This window comes from Saccoglossus kowalevskii, chromosome 2, assembly GCF_978046115.1.
Source record: "Saccoglossus kowalevskii chromosome 2, keSacKowa6.1, whole genome shotgun sequence".
NCBI lineage: Eukaryota > Metazoa > Hemichordata > Enteropneusta > Harrimaniidae > Saccoglossus > Saccoglossus kowalevskii.
The window spans coordinates 27,936,017-27,956,748 of record NC_140642.1 but is presented as its reverse complement, the minus strand read 5'-3'; the positions used below and the strand labels follow the sequence as shown (position 1 = coordinate 27,956,748).

The window sequence follows — 20,732 nt, the reverse complement described above, 5'->3', positions numbered from 1 at the left end:
AATTTAAGATAACGATCTTTGAAACTGGGTCTCGGAATTTGTATGTGCTTCATTGTTACGGAGATATTGTTCGACAAACTTTAGGGACTGAATTTCATGAATGTATCTATGATCTTATGGCCAGAACGCAAAATCAAGGACTCATAGGAACGTCTATGAGATGTCATTTTATAGCCCATTTCACAATGAATAGATGCTGTAATTCATGCATCGATAGCATGAAAGAAAGTGTTGAAAGATGACATTTTCAATGGTTGTCATAGTCAAAAATTAGTTTCCAAAAAAAACGCCATAAAATGTTTCTGTGTATTTGGCTGTGGATAATTTAAACAGGTAATTAATTTCGAGATGTATTCAATTTCGATCACACTAAATTATACATACATAAGTATCTGATCTACAAGGACTCTTATAAGGCCACACTGATTTAATGTTATGGATGACATCCTCTGAAGACCCCAAAACTAATGCAAGAGGGCGAAAAAAAAAAAAAATCCTGCCAAAAAAAAAATGCTGCTAAAACCACAGGACTACGGAGCTGTTATTACGAATTGAACCACAGTGTATCAAAAAAAAAACAAGTCTTTATTTGTAGGAGGCATATCGTATTATATTGCAGTCACAGGTATCATCACCTTTGAATTTGAAATGGCAAGAGGATAAGGTAGATGTTAGTTTTGCCAAAGGCATACACATCAACTCAATAATATAGAAAAACTTACTGTGTTGTATTGAAAAAAAAAATTAATTAAAAGTGAACCATAAGTTTGTCAACAGCAACCTGGAAATTAACTTCTTTGACATTCAAACTACAGCTTTTAAAGTGACACTTCAGATAGACTAAGTGTAGACACAAATGCTCTAGAACTACTTCAACTATGTAACAAATTATAAGAGGCTCGATATTGAAAAAAAAACACCAACAAAGAGTCAACAAAAATTTGGATGCAGACAATTATGTACATGTATCTTGATGAAAATTTGTCATATGATCAAAATATTACTGGCTGTGTGTGCAAGCAAATTATCCGAATCAGAAAATATAGCTGTGTAAACGTCACATCTCCCTGGCCAACGTCAATTGCATACCAGTCGACAACAATCCCTCCGTTTTACCTCTGAACTTTTATACTCACGTATTTTGGTGGTGTGGTCGCCATGCTGGATCATTTATGACAAAATTGGCATGTTTTGAGACAATCTCTTTCCTATAGGTCTTTGCACTTTACGTAACGCGCATCTAACTGTGCGGAGTTTGGTTTTGAGGTAGTCCAAAACGAGTTTTACGACAAGTCGGCGCTTTGCGACAATAGGAGTCGGCAAGTTTCAGACAGAAAACCGATCTGTGGAGACTCGTCGTCGGAGATTTTTTGTTTTTGTTTTTTGAGAACAGGCGAAAACTAATGTGCGCGCGGATGTCATCCATAAAATTAAGTCGGTGTGGCCTAATGTGAACAGTAGGTGGACTCCAAGAATGTGACAAAACTCATTACTCAACTAATTTATTCAAGTTTTTTTCTTATGTTAAACAGCTCAAACAGTACAATTGGTTCTCTAAACATGGGTAGGGCCATTGTGTCATTCACTTATGGTATGATTCATGCTTTACTTTTTGCCTGTGGAAAGTGTACCATTATTTGATTTTTTATAACCAAGTTAGCGCTAAATGTTTTGCCTCTTGATAAACAAATTGAACATAAACAGAGATTCACTTGTGATTGTTGTTTTGTTAGGTAGTATGTAGAGAAAGTCTACTAATGTATGCTACACTGTATATCACAGTCCCTCAATAATGAAGGGATGTTGTTATATGAATTATGTTTATTCATACATGTGTACGATGCCACTGTCACAATTTCTTTTTGACTCTCGTGTGCGAGGCACACAATGGTTTCGGGTAGAAATCCCATGCATATTAATTACCTAAATTTCATAAGGATTAGTCAATTTTCGGCATTTTTCACTGATATCTCAAGTACTAATCACATTACAATGAAACTTGGTATATAGATGTCATAGGACAATGCACAGACCTGATAATTATTGGATTAATATTAATTACATAATTTGTGTAATTAGTAAATTTTCAGCTTTTCTGCTGATGTTTTAAGTACTAATCTTAACATTTCAACTTGGTACATAGATGCTCCATGACTATTCACAGACCTGATTAGTTTTGGGTTAAAATCTATGCACATTAATAACCTAATTTGCATATTGGTTAGCACATTTTTGGCATTTTGTTTCTCAAGTACCGTTCAACAGATTTTGATGAAACAACGTACATAGATGCCTAGGGATAATGTGCAAATCTGATTAGTTTGGCGTTGAAATCAATGTGATATAATTGCTGTTGTTGATAGGGACAGGCAACTTGTGTTATAATTTTGTCTGTCAAGATATATGACCAAAATATTAAGTCATCAAATATGGTCATTATTCCATTAAATATTTATAACTGTTAAACCATAGCTACTTGGAACCCCCCAGATCATTGCTTGCAGTTATATGTTTAAATATTGTATTTGCTCTAACATAAGCGTGGGTGCTAACTTCGTGCCTCCAATATCTTCAGCACACAGGAGTTCTTTCTAAGCTATCTTTGATTTGATTTCTTTGATTTGACTTGATTCATTGCGTATTGAGTGACAACCTCGATATGACATTATACGTCAACTGTTTGTTATACAAATACTGCCAGTGAGGTCTCTGGCCCACAACACTGTCTACAGTCTGTGGTGAATGAAAAAACACTAATATGTATACAGTATGTGATTTTTCGATCTGTTCTGTATGACAACACACTGTGGAGATTCACATTTGGATCTGAAGGTTAGATCTAATTTGCATAAAGTGAATTTAATCCACCATACCACAGTCTATCAACAGATTAACCTGATCAGATTTATTTATAATCACATAAAGTCTGATCGCGTAAAGCTAATTGTATAGTGAGATAATTCTAATACAGTTTTTAATAATCAGGTTAATCAATCATGTAAACTGGTCACAGTGCTCGGTTCTCGTACAGTCAAACATTATAGTCCATATTGACAAGTACTATTATGTAAATATTTTATTCATGCCTCATCATTTAGAATTTTGTTGACATTTGAACAATAGAAAATTTAACAAAATGTAACATGATGTTGTGACTCGTTCAATCATCATCTGTGGAACTGATTGATATAAAATATTGATTTTAATTTGTATAGTAATACAAATGTATTAGGACATAAGACAATCCTTACAGTGATTTAGTATGTTTGATTTATGATGGTATTATTACAGGATGTGTTGAACAAATAGATTCAAATTTCATGTGTAACCAGTTTTAGGGTTTGTACAGTGAATTATGTATGTATCTTGCATGAATAAATCCTAAATTTAATACTGATTCAGAAACATAAAATTCAATGATGGCCACACATAAATAGTTTGTAGTTTTAGTCATTTTCGTAATTTTATCTGATGTGGGACTTTTTGAAAAGTATGATTATGATAAAATAAAATAAATATTTTGAGGTAAACAACCAAATTGTCAAGTAGATTTTGTTGTTGCTACTATCAATAATTTATTTTATTATGACATATATAGATGACCTTACAGGTCAATCTAAAACAAACTTTTAACATCGTCATAATATGTTGCATATTTGCAGTGCCACACATGGTATAAGGTGAGTGAATTCTAGAATCAGTAACAAATTCCCATAAATGCAGATATTTCTCTTTCAGTTCTTACATCCTACACATTTTAGTCAAAAATAGAGAGTGTGTAATATAATTTTCTATATATATTAGTTGATTTATGGCAAAAAATGTGAATTTGATATGCTTGTGAAAAAATCTACGCTGTACAGCTGTTAAAAATCCACTGTCGACAAAGTCGAGGAAAGCTGTTCATATTACTGATTGTCAGTTAGAATGAACTTCACATTTTAGACTTAATTCTTCTTAAACACAATCTGATGTATGGACTCATGCTAACTACAAATTATACCTTGGGTGGTTCTATCAGATTTGTTCATTTTTTTGATGATGCCTTAAACTCTCTAATTTAATAATTATTTTTATCATTCTTGGGTTAAAAAAATGCTATTTTGGACTTTTGCCCAATTGCATCAATATTTTTTTTTACCTTGGTCGGTCCTCTATCAAATTTGATAGAAAATAATTTCCTGAAAATAACTAATTTTAGTGAATGTTTTTGTCATTCTTGGTAAAAACAATATTTCTGATGTTCATTTGAAAACCACCAGTACAATTGTTTTGATATTTTATATGTAGTGATTTTGAATGGACCACTGTCAGATTGATTTACTTTGTCCCTTTGTCATACTAATTCATTTAATGTGAATTTTTGTCATTTTTAAGTGAATATTCTTGAAAATGGCTAGACTGATTGATTTGATTATTGCTTTCTCATTATGCTTCTCAAAAAATGGGGCTTTGTCAGCTGCTAGGGGTTTGTTTTTAACTGTTCATGGCTTAAGATGCTGAAAAATTTAAGACAATTTTTTTTATATCTTTTTATTTGTTTTTTGATTCATTTAACTACTGAGCTATCAAATGAAACAGACTGGGTAATTTACTATTATGCATTGGGTTATGTAAACAGTATGAAGAGACAGATGAAAAATTAACTTAATTAGCATACATATAATTGACTGTATAATGCACAGTTCATATTGCATATGAACACCTAGTTTTTGTGGTTAATAAGATGTCCATATTACATATGAACACCTAGTTTTTGTGGATAATAAGATGTCCATATTACATATGAACACCTAGTTTTTGTGGTTAATAAGATGTCCATATTACATATGAACACCTAGTTTTTGTGGTTAATAAGATTTCCATATTACATATGAACACCTAGTTTTTGTGGTTAATAAGATGTCCATATTACATATGAACACCTAGTTTTTGTGGTTAATAAGATTTCCATATTACATATGAACACCTAGTTTTTGTGGTTAATAAGATGTCCATATTACATATGAACACCTAGTTTTTGTGGATAATAAAATGTCCATATTACATATGAACACCTAGTTTTTGTGGTTAATAAGATGTCCATATTACATATGAACACCTAGTTTTTGTGGATAATAAAATGTCCATATTACATATGAACACCTAGTTTTTGTGGTTAATAAGATGTCCATATTACATATGAACACCTAGTTTTTGTGGATAATAAAATGTCCATATTACATATGAACACCTAGTTTTTGTGGTTAATAAGATGTCCATATTACATATAAACACCTAGTTTTTGTGGATAATAAGATGTCCATATTACATATGAACACCTAGTTTGTGTGGTTAATAAGATGTCCATATTACATATGAACACCTAGTTTTTGTGGATAATAAAATGTCCATATTACATATGAATACCTAGTTTTTGTGGTTAATAAGATGTCCATATTACATATGAACACCTAGTTTTTGTGGTTAATAAGATGTCCATATTACATATGAACACCTAGTTTTTGTGGACAATAAAATGTCCATATTACATATGAACACCTAGTTTTTGTGGATAATTAGATGTCCATATTACATATGAACACCTAGTTTTGTGGATAATAAAATGTCAATATTACATATGAATACCTGTTTTTGTGGATAATAAAATGTCCATATTACATATGAACACCTAGTTTTTGTGGATAATTAGATGTCCATATTACATATTAACACCTAGTTTTTGTGGATAATAAAATGTCCATATTACATATGAACACCTAGTTTTTGTGGATAATTAGATGTCAATATTCAGAACATTCAGTATCTAAGTAACATATGAACACCTAATTTTGTGGATAATAAAATGTCCATATTACATATGAACACCTAATTTTGTGGATAATAAAATGTCCATATTACATATGAACACCTAGTTTTTGTGGATAATTAGATGTCAATATTCAGAACATTCAGTATCTAAGTAACATATGAATACCTATTTTTGTGGATAATAAAATGTCCATATTACATATGAACTCCTAGTTTTTGTGGATAATTAGATGTCAATATTACATATGAATACCTATTTTTGTGGATAATAAAATGTCCATATTACATATGAACACCTAGTTTTTGTAGATAAGATTTCCATATTACATATGAACACCTAATTTTGTGGATAATAAAATGTCCATATTACATATGAACATCTAGTTTTTGTGGATAATTAGATGTCAATATTCAGAACATTCAGTATCTAAGTAACATATGAATACCTATTTTTGTGGATAATAAAATGTCCATATTACATATGAACACCTAGTTTTTGTGGATAATAAAATGTCCATATTACATATGAACACCTAGTTTTTGTGGATAATTAGATTTCCATATTACATATGAACACCTAGTTTTTGTGGTTAATAAGATGTCCATATTACATATGAACACCTAGTTTTTGTGGTTAATAAGATTTCCATATTACATATGAACACCTAGTTTTTGTGGTTAATAAGATGTCCATATTACATATGAACACCTAGTTTTTGTGGATAATAAAATGTCCATATTACATATGAACACCTAGTTTTTGTGGTTAATAAGATGTCCATATTACATATGAACACCTAGTTTTTGTGGATAATAAAATGTCCATATTACATATGAACACCTAGTTTTTGTGGTTAATAAGATGTCCATATTACATATGAACACCTAGTTTTTGTGGATAATAAAATGTCCATATTACATATGAACACCTAGTTTTTGTGGTTAATAAGATGTCCATATTACATATAAACACCTAGTTTTTGTGGATAATAAGATGTCCATATTACATATGAACACCTAGTTTGTGTGGTTAATAAGATGTCCATATTACATATGAACACCTAGTTTTTGTGGATAATAAAATGTCCATATTACATATGAATACCTAGTTTTTGTGGTTAATAAGATGTCCATATTACATATGAACACCTAGTTTTTGTGGTTAATAAGATGTCCATATTACATATGAACACCTAGTTTTTGTGGACAATAAAATGTCCATATTACATATGAACACCTAGTTTTTGTGGATAATTAGATGTCCATATTACATATGAACACCTAGTTTTGTGGATAATAAAATGTCAATATTACATATGAATACCTGTTTTTGTGGATAATAAAATGTCCATATTACATATGAACACCTAGTTTTTGTGGATAATTAGATGTCCATATTACATATTAACACCTAGTTTTTGTGGATAATAAAATGTCCATATTACATATGAACACCTAGTTTTTGTGGATAATTAGATGTCAATATTCAGAACATTCAGTATCTAAGTAACATATGAACACCTAATTTTGTGGATAATAAAATGTCCATATTACATATGAACACCTAATTTTGTGGATAATAAAATGTCCATATTACATATGAACACCTAGTTTTTGTGGATAATTAGATGTCAATATTCAGAACATTCAGTATCTAAGTAACATATGAATACCTATTTTTGTGGATAATAAAATGTCCATATTACATATGAACTCCTAGTTTTTGTGGATAATTAGATGTCAATATTACATATGAATACCTATTTTTGTGGATAATAAAATGTCCATATTACATATGAACACCTAGTTTTTGTAGATAAGATTTCCATATTACATATGAACACCTAATTTTGTGGATAATAAAATGTCCATATTACATATGAACATCTAGTTTTTGTGGATAATTAGATGTCAATATTCAGAACATTCAGTATCTAAGTAACATATGAATACCTATTTTTGTGGATAATAAAATGTCCATATTACATATGAACACCTAGTTTTTGTGGATAATAAAATGTCCATATTACATATGAACACCTAGTTTTTGTGGATAATTAGATGTCAATATTCAGAACATTCAGTATCTAAGTAACATATGAATACCTATTTTTGTGGATAATAAAATGTCCATATTACATATGAACACCTAGTTTTTGTGGATAATTAGATGTCAATATTACATATGAACACCTAATTTTGTGGATAACAAAATGTCCATATTACATATGAACACCTAATTTTGTGGATAATAAAATGTCCATATTACATATGAACACCTAATTTTTGTGGATAATAAAATGTCCATATTACATATGAACACCTAGTTTTTGTGGTTAATAAGATGTCCATATTACATATGAACACCTAGTTTTTGTGGATAATAAAATGTCCATATTACATATGAACACCTAGTTTTTGTGGTTAATAAGATGTCCATATTACATATGAACAACTAGTTTGTGTGGTTAATAAGATTTCCATATTACATGTGAACACCTAGTTTTTGTGGTTAATAAGATGTCGATATTACATATGAACACCTAGTTTTTGTGGATAATAAATGTCCATATTACATATGAACACCTAGTTTTTGTGGTTAATAAGATGTCCATATTACATATGAACACCTAGTTTTTGTGGTTAATAAGATGTCCATATTACATATGAACACCTAGTTTTTGTGGATAATAAAATGTCCATATTACATATGAACACCTAGTTTTTGTGGATAATTAGATGTCCATATTACATATGAACACCTAGTTTTTGTGGATAATAAAATGTCAATATTACATATGAATACCTGTTTTTGTGGATAATAAAATGTCCATATTACATATGAACACCTAGTTTTTGTGGATAATTAGATGTCAATATTCAGAACATTCAGTATCTAAGTAACATATGAACACCTAATTTTGTGGATAATAAAATGTCCATATTACATATGAACACCTAATTTTGTGGATAATAAAATGTCCATATTACATATGAACACCTAGTTTTTGTGGATAATTAGATGTCAATATTCAGAACATTCAGTATCTAAGTAACATATGAATACCTATTTTTGTGGATAATAAAATGTCCATATTACATATGAACACCTAATTTTGTGGATAATAAAATGTTCATATTACATATGAACACCTAATTTTTGTGGATAATAAAATGTCCATATTACATATGAACACCTAATTTTGTGGATAATAAAATGTCCACATTACATATGAACACCTAGTTTTTGTGGATAATAAAATGTTCATATTACATATGAACACCTAATTTTGTGGATAATAAAATGTCCATATTACATATGAACACCTAGTTTTTGTGGATAATAAAATGTCCATATTACATATGAACACCTAATTTTTGTGGATAATAAGATGTTTATATCACCCATGAACACATAATTTCTGTGATGATGAGTCATTCTTATCACGAACACCTAGTTTTTGTGGATATCGAGCAGATCATATCACAGCTGAACACCTAGTTTCCGTGCATGATGATAAGACGACATTGTACAGTGTGTTTTATATTCACTTATGTATGAACTAAATGTTTTTGTGATTAACCTTATATCTTATCAGTACATGGTTATCTGAGTTACACATATCATCTTATAAATCCTCGCTATATCACATATCGTATAGATATGTAATTTATCCACTACACATTGCTATTCATTATTAGCATGAAGTGCAAGAACCTATCTTAGATTCAGTATCATTTGCATGACCTTAATTCTTTGTATAAATTTGTTAAACTAATTAGCTTATTGAAAATAATTCATTATAAAAAATTACTTGAGCAGGGCATAATCTCTGTTGAGTGTGTTGTAATAATTTATTAATGACTTTGAATTTGACAGTCTGTTTATATGATTTGTTGCACCATATAACCTCTTTAATTGTATACATATTATATTATGTTACTTAGATACTGAATGTTCATTTCCTGGCTTCAATTGAGCACCAATAATTCATACTATGAATATTTGTTTTGACAATCTCTTGTATTGCGTTTTGATCTGTTCAGTGAATCATATTGGGTTTGTGCAGTGATTCAATTCAACTTACAAGCAGATTTGAATATGTAGAGAAATATCGTACACGGATTAGATGGTTTTGTCTGCTTTACACTCTGGGTGCACACCATTTGTATTTGATTTATGCTTTATAGCAGGACTGGCAAAGATTAAACTTATACTCAGTACTCAGTGTCAGGGCTACTCCATCATACTTTATAGTATTTGTTTTTTTTACATATCACACACTTACTTTATAGTTACCATAGTAATGACAAGTTGATAGCCGTTATTAATGGTGAAATTGAAACGTACCATACTCCTACATACAATTTTTCATGTTTATAAATTATGCAAACTGCAGACGAGGTATTCTCTACAGAAATTGAGTTTCCTTAGACAGCCTCTTTATTGGTCATTGTAGAGTAAGTTTATGGGGCTGTTATTAGTGCAATAACATAAAAAAAAACATCTTGTGAGACTCATTATAAAGACTGCATTCCTGGTCCATGATTACATCTTTGCAAATTTAATTGTATTTTCTATTCCGGTGTGACTTTAGGTCATCAAAATTATTCAGTGTAAATTTCAACAAATTTCCTAGGTTAACACATTTGACTGACAAAATAACGATTATTATAATTATCTTATATGTGTGGAGTTGTTGTCATGGATACATAATGATCATCTCAATATTCATTTGCCCAATTATCATTCTTTATAATGAAATGTGACAAGTATAATTCAAGGCTGTTATATTTTACAATATCTCGTTAGTCACAATCAGATTATCAATATTGATGAAATTCAATTGTGCCAATTATACTGCTACATAAATATAATGTGACAAGTATAATTTAAGACTGTTATATGTCATTATTTACAGTTGACTTAATGTTCGTGCCTATAGGCTGAAAGCTATTACAAATTACTACTCACTGTAATCCACAATTGATATTTTTATTTTCAGTGTTATCATTATGTTTAAATATAGTCAGGTCATGACCACATTGACTCTCATTGTATTTGGTCTTGAAACAAATCACATTTTTTTTTGTATTTATAGACTTTTATTGGAGTCTTCACTGAAATTAACTTCATACATACCTGGGGTGTTCATTATAAATTGCATTTAAGCTGCATATTGTGTAGTGGACTGTGAAAAAAACAAAAAAATTCAAAAAACTTACCCATTTCTTATTATGAGAAGTCAACCTATTTTGCCGGACAAACAGATCACATACTAATCAGGTTAATTTTTTGTCCCCTCTTTTTAAAAGCTTACAATCCTCTATTGATATTGGTTTCTCCCCACTATATAGTTGTTAGTTTTTACTTGACTGCATTTATATTGATTGGTGTCCTGTGCAAGTTCAATGCTTTCTGACAGGTATATTTAATTTCTCTTTTAATTGTTGTAATACATTATTACATGCTGTGATCTTTCATTTAACTTTTTGAATATTGATATTTGTGATAACACTATGCCCACTGAATGCCTGCTGAACCCCTAATACAATTACTATCATCTCTTACATGAGTGGACCATGCAATCACTCTTTACATACATATTACATCATAAACATATATTTCCCATCATAATTGATTCAACCAGATCTCAGATATGCCTGGATTGAATTCAAACTTGCCTCATACATGAATCAAGCATTCATATGAACTTAAACTTAAACTAATATGATGAAAGAAAATCATTCAACGTCAAAAGAAAAACACAGTGCATTATCTGTATCTTTATTTTCTAACATACGATAATATTTATTAGATAAGGGACGACATCAAAAGATCGATGTCGGATAAAAAACTTAATTCCTTTAGTTTTTTTCCAAACCCCCCTACCCCCCACTGAAACTTAATTGATAAATATTGGTCATGGCGTCAGACTACATTCACCATTAAATACAAATTGATAATCGCACAGTAGCATTGCATAGCAGTTGGTTGTCGGGTGGGTGTAAACAGATTTTACAAATGCACCTCATTTGACACACAAATTTACACTCGAACCAAACCATTTTTCTGTTTATTTTCCCCTTTTCGGTTATTTCTGTCCATGATTGGATAGAAAAAAAAAGAACTACAAATACTCCAAGATTTTTTTGACTTCATTAAAAAATAAAATCGTTTTTGTAGAATGGAAACTTTTTGAGGTCAAACCCCCCCCCCCCACCCCCAAACTAAAGGAAATAAGTTTTTTATCCGACATCGATCTTTTGACGTCGTCCCTAACTTATACCTGAATCAAAAGACTGCAGTTATGACATATAACTCTATTCATGTACTTTCATGTCATTTTACATTTTTCAGTTGAGCCTCTTAGTTGTTAAAGAAAAACAGAATGACCTTTGACCTCCACAACATTAACATTGTGATTGAAACCAAGCTCAGCTCTGACACAGTAGTACACTGAATTGTTTGACTCTAACCACAAATAAAGGTGTGGAGAGTTGTGAAATTTATGCATAGAAAATTCAAAGATATGTCTCTTAACTATTTGTTTACGTCTTAGTAGCCTTCACACCCTAGTTACTAGTGTTCTTTTAATAATAGGTACTGTCAGTATCAGCTCTCCAGGTACATGACCTCAAATAACCTGTAAGGTAGGGTTGGAAAGATTAGGGTTAATGACTTTATTTTTATTTTGAAAATATTTTTTTTTTTTTTACCTACAGAATCAAACTTTAGATTGAAGTATTTGCATAGTACTCATTATTGTACCAGAGTTCCCGGTGTATACCTATAAAGTCACTCAACATAATCCTTTCGTAGACAGTCTGTTGTAGCGAAAAAATTGAGGGTACAGACAATTGTTAATCTGACATTAAGAGAAAAAACAACCGTCCTTCATGGCAAGCAAAAATATAGGAGACAAATTTAACTATAGGGGCCAAAAAAAACTAAAATAGCCACTCGTCTCAACATATAATCACAGAACAAGTAATCTCCAAAATTAGTTGTAATAATAGTAATCTTAGTTTTCTATACTTATGTGTTTAATAAAGGTCCAAAGGTCAGGAAAATTTGGGTCAGGTGAAATAGGCTGACCTAGTACAGGCAGACACTTTCTCCCCTAGAGAATTTTGCAGAATATTTCATTTACATTTCAATTACTGAATTCACGGTACAACGTCAAGATAAGTCATTATACAGAAAATGGTTGAATAAAATACTCTGTTGATGGACTAATTCTGATTATGAATAAATTGGTATCGATAGAAGGCTTATTAAACCATCTATTCATTCTTTGACATTGTGATGAGAAATTTTGTACATCAGAAACATATCTGTCTTACTTTAGAATCTTGCATTTGTGGCTTACATATTCACTGTTTTATTTTTGAAGCTCGTCTTTGTGGCTCACACATTCACTGTTTTATTCTTGAAACTGTTTTGCATAAACCACTTTTCATCAATTTGCAGCTCTGTGGGGAATGCTTATGTCATTGTAAACTTAATTTATATGCTAGGTTACCATGGCAATAGTAAGGGGATCATTTATTGTTAAACAAATGTAGGCTAAGCGACTCACTTCTGTCAGGATAAAAATAATAGCATAAAAATGCTTCATTCCAACTGTTCAAAAAATTGACATTTATAATTTAGTTACATTCAAAATGAAGTGAATGAAAATACTTGTCACATGTTTTCACAAAGTAAAAATGAATTGAGAACATTTTGATATGCTCTACGTGTAGATCTTCTGTTTTTAATGACTTAATGGAAGTTGCATTGCATATGCATTACATCACCTTTTAAATGAGCTTGAACTCAAAAAACAGGATATGCTCATATTATTGCTTATGCATGAGTAGATAACTAGACTACATTGCTTTGTCTTATTTATTGAAAGCCATAGCAACCTAACATATTAACCCAGCACTGATGGTTTTACTGTATTTGCTCTTCTACTCCAAAAATCACATTTGTTGGATACTGAATCATTGAAATATCAGTTATCTTGTCACTAAAATACCTTTAATTTGCGTAAACTCATACACTGCTAATACGAGTGAATACAGTATATGCTTGATTCTAGGGAGTTAAGTCTAATTCCGTCATATTAAAAATATTGCTGTAACCTTTCTTATCACAAGAGATAAATGTCCTCACGTACTAGTATGTCACATAGTATTGTGACAAATCTATTAGTGTATAATATTTGTATTATGTTTCAAAATTAAATGGTGTACAGTATTTGAATTAAATTTCACCGCAACAAATATTCACCATTACCAGGAGTAAAACAAATGTGTTGACCTGTGAAAACAGCACTGTAAAATTGATGTTTAGTATTACATTTACTAATCTACAAGTATTGAATCATGCTAACAAATTGTTTAAACAGAATTTTTGCATTTATACAATATAAATGATGAAGGTATTCCAAAAGTTGTTATTATTAAGATACAACAGTACATGTACATATATTATAATATTAGGGTATACATTGTGTAATAGATAAAATATGTCCCAACACATTCCATTTTATCATTTCTCATTTTAATATTGCAGTCAAATCATGTATAAATATTTAACCATATTACTCCAACATAACTAATGACCATATGTGCCATATACACATGTAACCCTATGACCAATAGAAAAGAAACTTCATATAACTATGTTACAATATTTGGGTTATTTCTACTTGGTGTGTTTTACATTTATAAGTTTCCCAGTGAAATTCCCTACAAATTATTTATCATTGGAAAGTTAATTTAGAGTAAGAGTAAATTTTCTAATCAATAATTACAATCTCATTTGCATATACAAATGTAGTTATATATGACATGTTTTTTTCAGACATGATAGAGACTTTATTTTATATTAACCGACATATCTCACAATTTACTACAAACACTTTACAACAGTGTGCCGTGGTACAAAGCACACAACTACACATAAACCTGGCTTACTATGGCACTATGAACAAATAATTTTGGTTTCCAGCAATTAATCCCATGAAAAAATACACTTTCAGCATTTGCAACCTCATCTCAAGTCACATGGCTAATCAAATGAAAGCTAACAGGACAATCCTTACAACTATATTACATTCAAACCAGAGTAATTGTATTGCAGCATACAACAAATATATGTCATATTGTTTGGGACTGCTTTCCTGACAGTAGCGTACATAGCAATAAAAGTTTGCCCCAAACTATACAGTAGCTTGTGACAATAAAATATTGCTCCAGAATTTCCTGTTTCTCAATTATGGAAGATTATGCCATATTTGTTTTATAAGTAGCATATATATGCACTTACATATATTACACAGTTACTGTTATTGGCAAATTATATATTTTAATGATTAAGCACACAAAAATTAAAATTTTGGTTTTATTTTCACTTCTATTGAATATGCGCTTCATTAATCAAGCAAATATGATACTCATTAGAATATCCAATTAATTATTTCGACATTAAAACTGAAATGAAATGTATTGATGGCTTTCCATTGTGTGATTGTCACATCTGCTGCAAGTAACCATAGTATATTTTTAATTACATTTTTTCAGAGTGAACATATTACGACAAGAACTGAATGGAAGGTCCTTTCCATACTAAATGTTGAAGACTTATGATTATACCTGCTATCAATATTAGATTATTATCTTCATAGTGACTTAACAATTATCTGCAGGAAAACTGTGATCCAGACTAGAGACTTAACTCAACCATTATCTGAAGTAAACCTGTGATCCAGATTAGTGACTTAACCATTATCTGCAGTAAACTGTGATCCAGACTAGAGACTTAACTCAACCATTATCTGAAGTAAACTTGTGATCCAAATTAGTGACTTAACCATTATCTGCAGTAAACTGTGATCCAGACTGGAGACTTAACTCAACCATTATCTGAAGTAAACTTGTGATCCAGATTAGTGACTTAACCATTATCTGCAGTAAACTGTGATCCAGACTAGAGACTTAACTCGAACATAATCTGAAGTGAACCTGTGCTCCAGATTAGTGACTCAACCATTATCTGAAGTAAACTTGTGATCCAGATTAATGACTTAACCATTATCTGCAGTGAAACTGCGATCCAGATTAGTGACTTAACCATTATCTGCAGTAAACTGTAATCCAGATTAGTGATTCAATAGCCAATCTGCAACCATGCATTGTATTACTATGGTAATATTATGTGTTGTATTCATTGTGTATTTAGTAATTGGAGCTGTAATATTCATGCTGCTTGAATCAGACAATGAGGATGATACTCGTAGCTCAATTCGTCACTTAAAGATTGACTGGCTTGACAATTACACATGTGTGGACAATGAGGCGCTAGAGAAGCTTATCATGACTGCAGTGTATGCCTATAAGAGTGGTGTCTCTCCATTTAACAATTCTACAAATCCTTCCAATTGGGATTTCAGCAGTTCTTTCTTCTTTGCTGGTACAGTCGTCACAACTATAGGTAAGAATATTTATATATAACAAAATGTTAAGACATTGAAGATTTTAATTTTAACTATATATGGGATTAATTTACCGTAAAGTAAAGCTGCATAATCTTCCACCACATGATGCTGATTTCTTATGCAAATCCATTCCTCTTTAGCAACGGCTATAACCCAGCCTCCTTCAATACTAACAGGACTTCTCCTTGCCCCCCTCAATACTAACATGACTTTTCCTTGGCCCTTCCTCAATACTAACATTCTTCTCGCATTGTAGTCTACGCTATGCTATGAATTCATCTCATTGCATACCCCATTTCTATCTCATGCTTGTCAGGTTATGGAAAACATGTACCAACCACGTATTGGGGTAGGAACGCTGTTATTCCATATGCTTTGATAGGAATTCCATTTACTGGATGGATACTTAGTAAAATCGGAGAACATTGGCAAGGATCATTTCGTAAACAGTGTAAAGTTATAAGCGGATTACTTCCTTCCAAAACTCCACGGATGTTGAGACGATGTGTACAAACATTGACAGTTGGCTTTGCTACGTGGATCGTTTTTGTTGTTATACCAGCTGTAATATACACGTATATGGAAAACTGGGATTTCTACATTGCACATTACTATAGTTTCATCACCTTGACAACCATAGGTTTTGGGGATTATGTAGCCACTCAAGATCCATCTTTGTCTGATTATAGATGGGTTTATGATATTGGGGTTGCTTTGTGGTATCTGTTTGGTCTGTCTTACCTGGCCGTTGTCATCACTGCTATACACAATGAACAAAAAGAGAAATGGAAACAAGTCAAACTAGTTTCCATGAAATTAACAAAAAAAGTACATCACCCTAACAATACCCAAGTAATACCACTGAAAAGATCGCTGTCATTAGAAACTGGACTCTCTTTAAATTCTCTCAAGTATCCATTACAACTGCATGATCTCAAACCATCACATCCGCCATTAGTCACCAGTTTCATCAAAAAGAAATCAATTGACAAATACAAAGAGCAATCATATCCTTCTTTTTGTTAGTATTACAAATCTGAGCATTTTTCAATCTTATACATTTTTTCAGTATTTTGAATCTGAACATGTGTGCCTTTGGACCATTGTCACTCTGTTGCATCATGGGAAATTTTTGACAGTAAAAACATTTGCATTAAGGTAGAAGCCTAGTCATAATTTTTGACAAAATTGGTCATAAATCGCATGACAATGTTAATTAGTTTATTATGTACAATCATGAAGCTAATGTCCTAAGGTACAATGAAATAGCATTATTTTGTGTTTCACATTATGCTTTTTGAGAAACGTGTCCTAATATTTCTTGAAAATTGCTATTTTTAGAACAATTCCATAGAACACAATGTTAAAGAAAAACTGCATTTTTTGACACTTTTTAAAACCCAGATTTTTTAAATAATTTAGAACAACAAAAAGTACTCCATTATTAACAGTATATGATTTTTTCAGCCTATGTCACCAGGCTGGATTTTGAGATATTGCATAATATCTCTGCCATAGAAACCTGTGGTAAAAGCGTTATAATAGTGTCAAAATGGCGATTTTCCACTAAAATAAAACCATCAATTCCCGTAAAATATATATATCACATATATTTCTTTTTACTTGCCAAATATGTCATAATCAGTTAATCCTGGAAGTTTGAAAGTCACATGGTCACTTCCAAAATCACATGATCGGCTCCAAAGTCACATGATCACCTCCAAAGTCACATGATCACCTCCAAAGTCACATGATCAACTCCAAAGTCATATGATCACCCCAAATTCACATGATCACCTCCAAAGTTAGTATTTGAGATATTGAGAAATGTTATCACATATCATTTAAAGATTGGTTGGTCAATTAAACTGCAGTATTTTTTATCTGCAGTGAATAATTTTAAAATGTGAATGGCAACATGAATAATATTTTCCTCTACCCCCCAACTACTACATTTACACTGATACTGTATTTGTTCTATTAGAAGTGCATCTGGCCAATAGTACATTCAACAAAAATTAATACTAAGTTATTAAGAAATGACTTACTTTGACAAAATACAATCCCCTGTCATTTGGCATGCTAAATAGAGCAAATATGGTAATATATTATAATATGCAAATACAATTTTGTTGTTACATGCACTTGTTTTGTTGGTTTATGCGCCCTCCCTTATATTGGAGATGCATTTTTAAATATACAGTAGTATACATGTATATGAATAAAAATACAAGCTAATAACTTGTAATGATGTTTGTATAAACCATAATTCATTTATTCATCATTGTTTGATGGATTTATATATCTAACTTTGTTACAATGTTTTTTACTATACAATTATAATTATTTATTAATGTTTTGTACTTGTTTCATATTATGAAGGGATATAGAAAATTGTTGTCTCACAGTTAGTGACACTATCAGGTATACGAGTCATTTCAAGTGTCATATGTGTATGACACAATCCCATACTGCCAGAGTACAAATTTTACAGCATTCTCATGGCAACCTTATCTTTATAAATTTTTTACTTCTTTTGAATGATTAAAATTACAGGTTTTTATAAAACTCTAAATTAAATGTTTTCAGTAGTACATGTATTAAATGTCAAATATTAATTATTATTATTATACATCTGTCACCGTAACACCATAAGTTACAGCTCGCTGTAATTTTGCGGTTTTGCACTGGGTATATCCTACCATGTTAAGAGGCGCAAATTCCTAATATGGAACGATTACATGCGTAAATGTCTAATAAAAAACAAACATGGCTGCCCCCAGGTTTGATTGGACTTACACAAAGAAGTTCACTAAATTTGTTCTAAACGTTTTGGAGTTCGGCATTCCCATGATATATTCCTGGGAGGAAAAGATGCATAATAACATGGTCATTACAAGGATACTGCAAAATATGCACTCAGACAGTACACCATCACATTGACCTCCGCTGCACGTCGGCCGATACTCCCGCTGTACTGTCTTGGTGCATACTTTGCAGTATTCTATTAATAACCTAATATTATTACATTTAATTTGTGTCTGAATGTCAATATGATCGTACAAATTAAACCTATACAACTAGAATAATTTTTCAAAATTCAAAATTAAATAGATCAAATGACTTGAAAGTGTAACTTTTGTACTTGAAATATACTGTAAATAATAGTGACCAAGTTGTGAAACTCATAGAATAAGGTTTGGTCTTGCATGACGTATTCTGAAACAGGGCCTCTGTGCATTTCATCTGTGTCTGTCTTTTTGTCCATTTTTTCTGTCTGTCTGTCTGTCTAACATAATTTCTTGCCACATTCACCACAGCAATTATTGCTTGTATTTTGTTTATCTTTGACTTCGGCCAGTTTTGTTCAAACAAAACACCATTTTTATATATTATAAATCATTTCTCAGGTACATGTATGCTTGGTATTACCATTACTCATGATAGGTTACCAATGCATGTCATTTTTTTCATGGTTTAATTCAAAGTGAACGACTGGTGGCCATTTTGTTTTATTTTTCCGATGTGTCCTACTTATTTCTCAGATACATTTTTACAGACTTTGTTTTAAATTTTGCAAAACATGACAGTTAGCATTTATTTTCTTCAATTGTTTTTGGATTTAGATGAAATTTAACCACATGAAGTTTCGTCTACAAAAACTAAAAGTCACCAAATTTCTTGCTGTCATCAGTTGTTTCTATGTCATACCTGGGTCGATTTTATTCAAACGTGATACAAATATAATGGATTATTGATAGCCATTACTTCAGCATTACTCAAAAAATGACTGATATATGAATGACATGACATATGAATGATGATAGTACATACTTAGTTTTTCTTCACTTGATTAAATTCAAACTTGTCACTTAGATGCACATGCACATTATTTGTTTCTGCAATTCAATAAAACATGTTCAATGACATTTTTTGATATTATGGTTGTATTTCTGTGACTTCAATGTGAATTGCCACTTAATGGTCTTAGATGTATTTAAGATTTGTTTCATTTGAAATAAAGTAGCATTTATCAACTTCCATTTCATTATCTCATATTCCAACCTCAATAATCTATCAACAGAAAAGGTGAGAGAAGTTTTCATATTCTCTGCACTTCTGTCATTGTATCTTCTTCATATTTTCTGCACATTATTGTTTCCCCTTTATGATATTTGTACAGCTCCTCACTGCACCCCTACCATATTTGCTGCACATGCTTTTACTGCATCCCTTCATATTATCTGCACATCTCTCTACTGCATCCCTCCATATTATCTGCACATCTCTTTACTGCATCCCTCCATATTATCTGCACATCTCTCTACTGCATCTCTCCATATTATCTGCACATCTCTTTACTGCATCCCTACATATTATCTTCACATCTCTCTACTGCATCCCTCCATATTATCCACACATCTCTCTACT

The 20,732-nt window shown here is 31.2% G+C and overlaps 1 protein-coding gene across 1 annotated transcript in view; it reads left to right on the top strand.

Moving 5' to 3' along the window:
• Positions 1-20,732, top strand: part of LOC100372888 (potassium channel, subfamily K, member 16-like) — a 34,563-nt gene that overhangs the window by 2,400 nt on the left and 11,431 nt on the right. Inside the window, exon 2 of the mRNA XM_085493943.1 lies at positions 15,388-16,297. Coding sequence (XP_085350069.1) covers positions 15,994-16,297 — 304 coding nt within the window. The 5' untranslated portion in view covers positions 15,388-15,993. The remainder of the gene's footprint in view (positions 1-15,387; positions 16,298-20,732) is intronic.